At 41.5% G+C, this 12,654-nt stretch overlaps 1 protein-coding gene across 1 annotated transcript in view; it reads left to right on the top strand.

Moving 5' to 3' along the window:
- kif5ab (kinesin family member 5A, b) overlaps positions 1–12,654 on the top strand; it is a 73,299-nt gene that overhangs the window by 1,797 nt on the left and 58,848 nt on the right. Inside the window, exon 2 of the mRNA XM_019359358.2 lies at positions 58–687. Coding sequence (XP_019214903.1) covers positions 559–687 — 129 coding nt within the window. The 5' untranslated portion in view covers positions 58–558. The remainder of the gene's footprint in view (positions 1–57; positions 688–12,654) is intronic.

Raw genomic sequence — 12,654 nt, 5'->3', positions numbered from 1 at the left:
CTGCATTTGAAACATTGAAGAAGTTTCCATGGAGGCTAACTCATGTATATATTACAGAGTTGGAGCGCTCCTCCCTGCTCCTCGGTCCCTCTGCCCGCGGTGCTGATGAGAGAGGATTTGAGTCGCTACCACGCCCCGCCCACAGTGAGAGAGCAGGGATGACAGTGATGCAAGGCATGCCTCTGAGAAGCCTGCAGCCTATCCAGACCGACCGGACCAGTTTGGACTCTACTCCCCATTTACAACTCTCCATATGTTCTCCACCGCCGAGATGCAGCTCAGCTTTGATTTGAGGGCAATTTAAGAAATAAACACCCAGGATATTCTTCTGTTTTGCTTTTATTTTACATTTCTTTTAATATTTTGCAACCCCAAACTCCAAATGCTTCGCCTGCCAGTCTCGCTTTGCATGTGGCTATATCCGGTGGTTCCAGTTTGCGTGCAGGTGCTTTAGAGGAAAAGGTTGCACAGGGGCTTTTTTAAAATCAGGCTATTATTTTTGTTTTTTAAACTCCTCTTTATCTCTTTGGAAGCTAAACCACAAATTATATTTTCACAATGGCCGATGCGAACGCTGAATGCAATATCAAGGTGTTATGTCGATTTCGTCCACTGAACCAGTCCGAAATTATCCGCGGAGATAAGTTCATCCCAATATTTCAAGGAGAAGACACTGTCATCCTCGGGGTAAGTTTTTTTTCCCCCACCTTCCTTCCATTCTGCCACATCTCCGTGCACTTGATGAACGCTAGGGGTTACACTTATCATCTTACTCACACATCTGATAGGCAAGCGGCCAGACTGAAGACTGGAAGCTTAGAGGCTTCTGACAGGGCTCAAACTAAGTATAGCCTCTGTCAATAATATCGATACTGCGATTAGCCTGCAGCATTAACTAAGTGTGTGATACTGCTGTTAGTGGGAAACAAGGCTTTCCAAAATCTGTCATTAGCCTAAGCCCAAGATCAAAATGATGAAGAGCCATTCCCCAGCATCACCTCTTTCTTCAGGATTACTAAACTCCACCAAGTAGAGAGCTTTCCCAGCCTTGTGATTAAAACCATTTTCAGAAATGCCTCTGAATCTTGACCCCACCTTTGTGATCCAAAGCAAGTTCATTATTCGCTCCTTCTCCTGTATTGATCTGCTGACATTTGGTGTGTTTCCCCTCTCAAAAAAATTATGCAGTACTGATTGATCTCCTTGTTTATGCATCTTGTAGTCAGCTGTTAGAGCACTGTTGAATGATCAGGTGGTGCAACCCTAATGAGAGCCTTAATTATGATCTGGGGTTGATTCTGTTCAGTGAATGGATTTTGTTTCAAGATAAACTTAATAGAAGCTGATGATTACTGTCATGGCTTTGGAGTAGCAATATAATGAACCAAAGCATAAAATATTTATTTGACTTATGGATTTGTATGTAAGGGTGTGATTACTATTGTGACTGGGATCCCTCCACCACTGACAGCTTTGCACAGTCGCTGGCATGCACGAGGAAAATTAGAGTCTTCTAAATGCGATTGGTCTTTTTGTGTAGAGCACATCTGGGCCGAGGCTATCATGCGCACACATACACACACATAGATGCATAAATGCATGCCTATAATTAAATATGGACACAGACATTCATTTTTCACTCCTAACACCCACATTCTGGTGGAGAGCACTCTCCACCAGAATGCACAGATGAACAGACACACAGAGAATGAGAGAGTGAAATCCACACCCATTTGGCCTGAAGGTTGACTTCAAGTGCTGATGAAGCCAGCAGAAAATCCCTGTCTGCCCACTCTGTTGTCACACACACACACACACACACACACATATACATATACACACAGATTAAAATGCAAGACATCTTTATTAGGGTTGACATCCCGGCACGACTTTCTTGCGGGAATGTCTTTCTTTCTTTCTTACTGGGTTGCAGCAGCAGGACATCTCGAGAAGAACGAATGCTTGTTATCACATTATTTTGATGCTTTTTGATGATGGCAGGTTGGCATTATAGCAGCTTGAAATCATATAATTCTAGCATCAGACTTGACAACTGTATTTAAATGTGTTTGGGTTGGGTTGAAAGACAGCAGAATAATAAATACATAATTCTGATGTTCATTCAGATGATGAAGAAATGTGAAAGGCCGTGTTTCAGTTTTAAAATTCACAAAATATGTTAAATGACTGTATGTTTTTCGAAATGAAAGGGCAGTACTTTAGCTCCATTTAGGCTATTTAATATTGAAAAGAAGCAATGCATGCTTCTTATTAGCATATAGATGACAAAGGTTGAAAAAAGGTTTGAGGAAATGAGGTAAAATCATATTGCCCACTTAAGTTGAACTGTACTCCGTCACTATGGTGAGAGCCTGCTGTTGTTCCAGTATTTGTGGCAGAACAGTGCAGTTTTCTGCCTATATTTCCACTCATTTCATGCACCAACCGCCCCTCAATCGCAGTCAGTACACCATGTGTGAAGTTTTCATCTTTGTGAATGTAATGCATGAATGTAAGTGGCTTTTGGTGCATAAATGTTTTCAGTGTGCGCACTGTCCCTCTAGTATCTCAGAAGAAGCTGTTAAAAAAGTATATGTCTCCTGTGAGTTGAAATGCCGCGGCCGTCAGATTGCATCAGGATTTAAAATATCAGGACGACAGGACAGCAGACCTGCTGCGAGAACCCTGTAGCGACAGCTAAGCACCCACATTTTGTCGGCTGATAAAAACAATTCGCATCTGGGCAGTGGTGATGGCCCTTCATTTGTCTGTTCGAGGACGGCTTCTTCCCACAGCTTGTTAACTGACAGAGGCAATGATTTAGGCTGTGGAGTGATGGTTTGACTGCACCTGGATGGCAGGCAAGGGGGGACCCGGAGAGATTAAAAATTGAAGGAGATGGCCTGTCGGTACACTCTGAATTGATATAGCAGGGAACATCTCTGGCACTTTAAAACAGTTTGTGTTGGTGAAGTGCAGAAAAAACTTCTGCGCAAATGAACAAAGAAAGACTCCAGGATCAAATTTGATATTGATTTTAATGATGAGAACTTTGACACGTTCATATCAGTGCGCACTTTAGCAGTGAGAAGTTCAGAATCAGTAAGAAATGAAAAAATAAGTTTTCATCGATTCATTCTAACCGAAGCAGGACTCTGTGGCTTATGAACTGTTCACTTCAAAGAAGAAAAGTGTTTTTTCTCATCAAACATCAGCTTATCTTTCATAAATGATCTTTGGCTTCTGCTGTTAAAGCTGTTGAAACCACTGGCTGTGTGACAGTAATAATTATTCTATGCTAATTGTGTCTGTGTGCAGCTAGGTGTTGGGCAAGGTGCCTTTCACCTTGAGAACTTGGGGCTTTAATTGAACCTCGTGTTTGATGGCTTCCCTGCTGTTATAGAAGATATAGGCTCATCCGTTTGACATCAGAAGTGAGGAATCGGTGTAATTTATCTGAAGTGTGGTGCAGCAGCAGAACAGGAGTGCAGTGTGTTTCTTTGATTGTGTTGTTTGTCTCACTAACACAGGTAGAGAGAGTTTAAAAGCTGAAAGAGTGCAGAGCAAAGTGGCTAAATAAAACCTAAAACTAGCAGAAGAACAATGCGATCGTTTATCACAGATCATACATCAAAACTCCAGTCAGCCTTCTTATCAGTTCCTCAAAGCACTTTCAGACATTATCATCATCAGGCTAATTTTGATAACAACGGCAGTATGGCACATTATCTTTTCTGTGTGACCCCAAAATGAATGTGTTTATTATTCATAGTCTTTTATTAATGTCTTTTGTTTTCACCGTCAGATTTGCAGCCACCTGTGGAGCTACGCAGCGCTCTGTGGCTGGGTGACAGTAATAATCACTCTGGCTGTACTGCCCCAAGGAATGGCCTTTGTGTTTGCTCCACAGTGGAGTGACACAGCTGTCTCGAGTATTTCACTGCCTGCAATAATGCAGCATCACAAAGGCCAGATTGTCCCTCCTAATCTTCTGGTAGTCAAAAAAACTGTGACGTGTGAATCACACTTTCAGGTCTATGAATAAATAAATGATGGTAGCAGCCTTGGGGGTGAAAAGATATGGAATTTTTTTCTTTCTTGCTGTCCAGTAGTAACATATAGATATTGCAAAGGGATACTAAAATTGTGTCATATTCACATATGGATCATAGCAGGGGCAGCGTATGATAAGAAGTTCTGAATTAAGATGTCTATGAAACATTTTAGAACTATTATAAGCATGCCATATTTGTCAAATTACTGTAATTATTGCTGTAATTATTGTTATTGTAATGTAACGGTGAAGCTTTAAGATCATTTATAGCTTATGAAAGTGATCTCAATAAGTCACATGATAGGGTCTCACAATAGTTTCACCTGAAACCTCTGCTGATAATGACCCACACCCTTTTTCACACCTAGGCTCATGTGATTAGCACATTAAAAAAAAATATGGTTTGGCACACCAAAAACAGAATTTCCAGTTTTATTATGCTGTAGTCACATATAGGTAACTTGAACAATGCTATTAAAGTTGATATCACTGAAAATAGGTACATCCATAATAATCTGTTTAATTAACTGATTGATTGATTGACTGGAAGTCCCAACCATCACTTTAAAGATTCTCAATAGAGCTGAGCTGAAGCAGCTCAAGATTCACTCTCCCAGAATGGAGTTAACTTTAAGAGCAAACCTGTGCAGGAAAGACAAATAAGTATTAGATTGTGTAAGAGTGTGAACTGCTGACTGTCTCTATGTTGGCCCTGGCACTGATCTGTCCAGGGGTTGGCACCAGCTTATCTGCAACTGTATTACATTGTTACCAACACAGGACAGTGTTGCCAGTGGGGGCCATCACCATCTTGGCATTTTGGAGTTATAAGTGAATATATTTGGAGAGGGTAGAGTGACTGGAGAACGGTAAATGGACTGATTCTTATATAGCGCTTTTCTACTCTAGTGCTTTATACAACATGCCACATTCACCCATTCACACAAGCACTGTCTTCTATGCTTTGTAAGTGCTTTCTATCTAACATTTACACACGTGGCTGGATGGACACATGGATGCATTGGAGAGCAACTTGGGGTTTTTATGTTGCCCTTTTAGTTCTTTTTAGTGATGAAATTGTTTTAAAATCACCACTAACCAATAATTCACCCGAGAAGATCATTTTTCTTGGATGGGCGTCTGTTGCAGACAGATTTTTTCACATATATTTTTCGTGGAGCCAGCACCTAGTGATACTCAGTTGTATTGGATCTCAAGGAGCTTCTGCTTTGGCTTCACTTTTTTATACCCAGCGGCTGTGTTCATCTTCTAGAGTCTGCAGGATAAGCACTATCACTTTCATTCCCTTTGTCCAGAAACGAAAATATTTTCCATTTCGTTTGCTTTCCTTGTGATTATTTTTAGCCGAACGCTGAGTTTAACTTGAGGGGGTAAGAGGGGATGATAGAACTTATCAACAAAGATTATTAGGTCCTTTCCCATTTCTAAGTATTCCAACCAAGCCAGAGGAAAAGCCTCCACCATGGATCTGCCCTTCAGTGTCTCACAAACTAGACGTCATTGTGTTTCCATACCTGTGGGCCTGTTTTATCATGGTCTGTTGCTTTCCAACATTAGAGTTACATTTTGATTAGCCAGCCTCGCAGCGCAGGTCCACACTGATTTAGATTGGACTAAAGTACAGCAATAACAAGAAAAGTTTCTCTGTGAGTGTGTGTGTATATGCAGAGTTTCAAACACTCATTATATCAAGTTTCGTAGCAGCACGCTGACCTCCATGTCGTCATTACATGGAGCAGAGTGACCTTTGCTGTTTTTGTTGACCGTAACAGATGAATGAAATGATGATGTGGCTCTCTGCCCCCGTGTTAGTAAAACCAAGTAATATGTGTGGACTAAACAACTATTGATTTTCTATTTTTTGCGCAGCATTTATATATCCCATGGATTATTCTTCCATGGCTGCTGTTCCCTTAAGTGTTTTACAAGTCTTCCATAGAAATTGCAGTGGCTGCTGTATTCATAACAGTGAGCAACACCTTGTTTACATTTTTGGGAAGAATAGCGGATTAGAGGTCTTATAACAGTCTTAGAGAGCTCACAGAGAGCGCGTACCCTGCACTTTAGCTCTCAGATGTCATGTGGGCACATGAGGTAGCTTTTTCTTTTTCTACTACTAATAAGTTAAGGTCAAATGGTGTGCTGCTGCAGAGAATAGATGTAACATGGTTAAAAACTAACTGATTATTAACCAGCAGCTTCTTAGTTGGTGGGATGGCTGTGATTCTGATTTCTGATGGGCTCTTTTTCTTTAATCTCATCTGCGAGCCGATCCTCCCGCCTTCTCCTGTCCTTTTCTTCATTAGGCGCCAAGGTAGAAAAGAGGCAGGGGAAACAGCTGCTGCTGAAACAAACTGTTGACAGAGCATGTCGGGCGCCGTGTAAAGTCATCTACCTGTCTTGTACCTGTTATTTATAGCTCCAGCAGAACCATTTCTTCTCAAGGATATTTTTTCGCATTACCGTTAACTGTCTGGAAACCAAGCAGAATCACAAGTGGAGATCTAAGGTGTGCTCTTCCTTCGCACGCACACTTTGGCGCTCTAATTCTATCAGCGCAGAGCTCACACCCTTTCCAATTAGCAGTGTGATGGGACCACTGTGTGGGGTCAAGATCTGGACTCTTTTCTCCATGTTGGATATCGGCGTGAAAGCAGCCACCTCTTGGGATTAGACCTCGTCTGCTTCTTCCCTCTCTCGTTCTTTCTGTCATTCTCTTTCACAATAAATGCTTCACAGTATTTTTCTCTGTCTGGCTGGATTTCATGGTGTAATGATTCCGCTGCTCATTTCCTCATGACTCAGCAGCAGTTTGAAGAAGAGAGAAAAAAAGCTCAGCTCATCTGTCATCTCATTAATTTTGGCAGAGGCTTCTAGCAGGTTTTAATAGCGTCAAGAGGGGAAGCTCCCGTCAGTCAGGAGCCAAAATATTAAGGGATCCGTTGACTTGGTGGAGTTTACGTCCCTTTATCCCTCCTAGAAATGTGAGGAGGTACAAAATGATAAACGGGCTCACTGAGATCTATTTTGCGTTCCTCAATAGAAAAATCAATATTCAAATCATCACTGTATTAACCTCCAAAAGTTGAATCTGTTCATCTGGACGTAGCATTTTGTGGGAGAAACGTTTCGTCACTCATCCAAGTGACTTCTTCAGTCTCAGCTGACTGCAGGTTTCCCCAAACCTTATAAACAGTACATTTGCATAATGACTGAAACCAGCCCACTGAAGGAACAATGGGCTGTGAGGTCAGTTCCTTAATCATAATTATGCAAATTCCCATGACCATTGATCAACAATCACTGACCAAAACCCACTGATCAAAGAACACTGATCAATGGCCATGAGTACCATTCACAGAGAGTTGGGGAATGGCTGCAATCACAGCATTGTAAGATCAGTATCTAAGGTTTGACTCTCATCATCCACTGGAGCACAAACTGGGTGTCATCAGGACGCTACAACACAGAGCGAACACCATCCCCACTGACACAGCGGCCAGGGAGGCAGAAGAACATCACATCAAGAAGGCCCTGAGTAAATGTGGTTATCCCAGCTGGACTTTTGTCAAAGCTGGAAAGGCACCTAAAGAAAGCTCCAGCCGATCCAGGAGAGAAGGACAACCGCTGCCCAGGCGAAAACCTGTAGTGATCCCATATGTGTCAGGAGTATCGGAACAGTTGAGACGCATTTTTTCTAAACACCAGGTCTCTGTGGCTTTTAAACCCCAAAACACGCTGCGCCAAAAACTGGTCCACCCCAAGGATCGGGTCCCCCGACACAAACAGAGTAACATAGTGTACGCTGTTAAGTGCCAGGAGGATTGCCAGGATTTATACATCGGGGAAACCAAACAACCTCTAGCGAAGCGGATGGCACAACACAGAAGAGCAACCTCATCAGGCCAGGACTCTGCAGTTTATTTACACCTACAGGCCAGTGGACACTCTTTCAACGATGAGGATGTACACATCCTGGACAGGGAGGAACGCTGGTTTGAGCGCGGAGTCAAGGAGGCCATTTACGTGAAAAGGGAAAGACCATCTCTGAATCGAGGAGGGGGCCTAAGGGTACATCTTTCGCCATCTTACAACGCTGTGATTGCAGCCATTCCCCAACTCTCTGTGAATGGTACTCATGGCCATTGATCAGTGTTCTTTGATCAGTGGGTTTTGGTCAGTGATTGTTGATCAATGGTCATGGGAATTTGCATAATTATGATTAAGGAACTGACCTCACAGCCCATTGTTCCTTCAGTGGGCTGGTTTCAGTCATTATGCAAATGTACTGTTTATAAGGTTTGGGGAAACCTGCAGTCAGCTGAGACTGAAGAAGTCACTTGGATGAGTGACGAAACGTTTCTCCCACCAAACGCTACGTCCAGATGAACAGATTCAACTTTTGGAGATTTACTTCCCTGGATGATTGAGAATGCATCAAGATCACTGTATTAAAGCTAACTTGTGCTATTTTAGTATGTCAAGGACCAAAACTATCTACCCCATACCAATAAAGACTCTCAGCATGCCCTCTCATCTTTTCCTTAATACTAACATCACACTGACACCAATTTAGTCAGCAGCCACACTGAACAGGATATTAACTCCAGTTGCTTCAGCTCGTCTTTATTTTTACTCAGTGTGCATGTGTGCCAGGGTTAGATAAGCTCTTCCAGTTCGTCAACACTTTCCTTATGATTCCTCTGCCTTTGTGACACAAGTGGGTTGTGACTACCAAGCTTTTAGCTCTGGGGAGTGTTAATGGAGCGTCCTCTTCTCATTAGCCACGGCCCTGCCCAGGATGCTGCCCGGTCCGCGTGTCTGCCCTCAGTGTATGTGGGCACTACATCGTAAACCAGCTGCACATGCTTGTGCACGTGTCGGGACATGCTAGCACCCCTGGTGTTATGTTGTCTTGGGAATAGGAAAGCAAGGAAATCCCAAGTAAAGGAAAGGAATATCTCAGCCATCCGCATTCCCAACACTTTTGTTTCCTTTGGTTAAACACAGCACAGTTAATCGAACTGACATTTAAGAATGCTGACATGTGCTCCAGATTGCACTTTTTTTTAAAATTAATTCCCAGGAGAGCCATGCTTTAAAGCACATTTTCCTTTTCTGTGGATAATCTAATTTATCCCGATTTTAGTACTTAATTTAAACTACATCACATAAAAGAGACTTGGAAAATCTTGGCAAACATAAATATCAGGCTTATTTTAATCTCTGAATGGCCAAGGATTGGCCCCAGCTCAGACTTTAAAAAGCATTTCTCTCCAGGCTAAAGCAGCACGACGCAATTTTTGTTTTGGCTCCCAGCAGGTACATCGATAATCATATCAAACTTTTTTATTTATTTTGGTTTGCTCTTTTACCTTACCTCTTTTGTCTCCTGGAGTTTCTCATTAATTCCATTTTATGCAAAATCTTAATACAGTCGCTTTTTTTTCTTGCTGGAGGCCTTTATTATCCAAATTACCTCGCTGCATGGTGCTGTCATTAGTTGTGGCAGAATTACAGTGAAAATCCCCATAACCATGTTGTTGATTTTTACAGGAAATTTAAGTCATTGCTCAGTCCTAGTTTGATTCAATCTAATTGCTTGCAGCAGAAGCTGATTGAAATGTGTGCTACTTTTCTGAATCTTCTTCATGGTCTAATTTTTTTATTCATTCTCGGCCACATTAATGGGCTTTATACCAGTGGTGTGGTGCAGAGCTGTGGCTGGTTGGTGGGGTACTGTGAGTGTCTTCCTTTGAAACGTGCTGTATGGAGGATCAGTCACAGTGTCGAGGCTCTAGGGTCACATTTAATTTGGACTGTGGCCCTGAACCACACAAAGCTTCTATTTTAATTTGGCCTAGAGTGGTAAGCTGGTTGCATTATCGTTACATTGGAGCATTACTTCTTGGCTAAAATCAGACAGTAAAGTTGGCTCGAAGGTTTGTGTACTAATTGAATTAGTCCTAGAGAAGGACCAATGGCTCAGTTGAAAGATTTCTTTCTATAAAGCACTTTTTGGGTAACATATTTTTCACCTTTCAAAACGTTTCATATATTCCTTTTAAAAAACGTGATAAACTGATGCGCTGTCTGCTCCCTTAGTGTTAGAAGGTGCTGCGTGAATTACTTTACACATTTTAAGTTATATTGGCACTTTGGCACAGGACGTTTTAAGGTAAAGTTGCTGCCTGAAAAGAAAAACACACACATTTCTTCAGCATTAAATGCTAAATGTGTTTGGCTTTTTCCCCAGTGTGCTGAAGTGCTGCAGACAGAGACAAAGCTGCTGTCACGAGTAATCCTGTATCCTGTGTGAATTAATTTTGATTGCATTAACTTGTACGCAGGTAGAGCAGAAAGGAAGAGACTGCTGGCTGAAAAGGAGATAACAAGTGTGAGGCCGCAAGACCTTAGATATATCTTTTGACATCAAATATTCCCTTTGAGAGGGAGGGCAGCTAATAGCTGGGCTCTCACACTGTCTCGGGCTGTGACTGAAAATCTTTGCTTCAGGCTGACGTGGCTGATCTCGCTTCGTGTTAGACAACTCAGTTCTTCCTCAAGGGTTATTTCTGTTTTCTAGGATTTTTATAATTCTACAACATCAATAAATGGAAAATGTGTGAAGGCAGGGGGGCCAATCAAATGTGACATTGCAGGCAAGCGCTGGAGCAGTCAGTGTCACATAGACGATGAGGCATCTTTGTCATCTCTGCCAAGTGTTTCCTTTCTTCTCCTTGCTCCTTGCCTCCTCTCCTTCTGAAACCTTTTCTCTTTTGTCTCTCTGCACTGTTTGCAGTATCTGAACAAAATTAAATTTTCTGTGTGCTTTGCACTTACAGAATGCTGAGGGCTCTCCTCAGTGTGTGCTTTAGCTTTTTTTTATGCTCAATAAAGAGAATACGGTTGAATTATTTGAAGTTTCTGGAATCATAAAGGCAACATGATGCACATAGCAAAAACAAATAAAGGCTCTCATTTAAAAACATAATTAAGTGTTATCAGGTGGATGTTTGTGTTTTCTAAACAACACAAAAAGGGATTCAAGAACTTTGTCAAAATTTAATTGACACAATTGTTTTCTAGACGCTTTTGTTTTTTTATTGCATGCTCTTCATCAGTAGAACTGCTAATGATAATTTACCCTTTTCACTTTAAGCGTAATAGCCTGATATTTGGCGAAACATGCTTCTTTGCCTTCTTGCAAAGGGTGAGATGACAAGATAAATGCCATGCTAATGTCCTTATGATGATCTATATTAATCTTAGCTTAGATTAGCCATGAACACCACAGACAAGGCACAAATAAGCACATTATGAAAAAGACATTTGAAGTGTTTCTCAAAGCTCGGTCATAGTCCGTAAAATCATTTCCTATAAATCATATCCTATTTACATATTGTGTGTAGTACCTTCTCACACAGTATATGGGGCATTAGAAACTCTAATATGGTTGTGACACATCATGTTCAGTCCGAGTGCAATGAACCAGTCCCGCTGCTGCATAGACTGAATTATTAGGCGGCCAACTAGCTTGAGAGCATGAACAAATATTTGAGTTTATCTGTGTCATCAAGTGACGTGAAGCTAAAATCAGCTAAATCAGGGTTAGGAATATGAGGTGTTTCCTCTGCTCCGAAGTCCATCCTTCCGAAATGTTTGAGAATCCTTCCTCCAGGCCATGTAAGGTATTAGTGTTTAGGTAACTGCTATTCCCACTTTCACTCACTTGTTAAAATTTTGATTAAAATTAGAAGCTTTCAACATAAACTGCAGGTCATATCAAAGATTATGATATAGTAAGTCCATAAGCGCATTAGGGGAATGTTTAGTAAGGTTATAAATCAAGTAAGAAGTAGGGTACTTTTTCACAGACTCATAAAAGACTTATAACCACTGGTGCTGCCTCCTGCTGGTCATTTAAAAGCACTTTTTAATGTGCTTTCACTTTGACTTGACTATTCAGACCTGGAAGGTGCATGCATCTGTTATGTGTGTGTTAACTCTACAATCAAGTGTGTACCAAGCAGAAGCAGGCTCGGCTGTGGTGAGCGTTTCAAGTGTGTGACTTTCCCAGAATATGAAGAACAGGATGAAATATTTGCCGAAATACTTTTGGCATTTTATTGCCTTTATCAATCTATCATTTCTGCTCATTTCTTTTCTGGCTGTCGTTGAAGTTCATCTGTCACGGCTTGCATTATAACAATCAATTAATCTGTCTCCCTTTCCTCATTTTGAAGTCACTCCAAGTCTTTCAATTTCTAACTTCGCTTTTTGTCCACTGGGAAGCTGCTGTTCCCATTTTCTGGTCTGAGTCCCGGCGAACAAAGCCCAGTTTTTCCTTCCCGTCTCCACTCCTCTGTCTCCCGTTTCCTTCATTCATCTTGATAAATTATGCAGAGTATTTCACTTTGATTCAGGAATAATTGCTCCACTTCTATCCGTGGATCTTTTATAAGCAACTTGATGCAGGAAAATAACTGAAGTGATTAGAAGTGTGTTAACAAAGTAATGTTGGGTGGTAAACCTCAGTTCCCCGAGCTAGTGATTAAGTGAAATTGCTACGAAAATTG

The sequence above is a fragment of the Oreochromis niloticus genome, linkage group LG5 (genome assembly GCF_001858045.2).
Source record: "Oreochromis niloticus isolate F11D_XX linkage group LG5, O_niloticus_UMD_NMBU, whole genome shotgun sequence".
Taxonomy (NCBI): Eukaryota; Metazoa; Chordata; class Actinopteri; order Cichliformes; family Cichlidae; genus Oreochromis; species Oreochromis niloticus.
The sequence above is the reverse complement of the archived record's forward strand: the minus strand, read 5'-3'. Positions and strand labels throughout refer to the sequence as shown.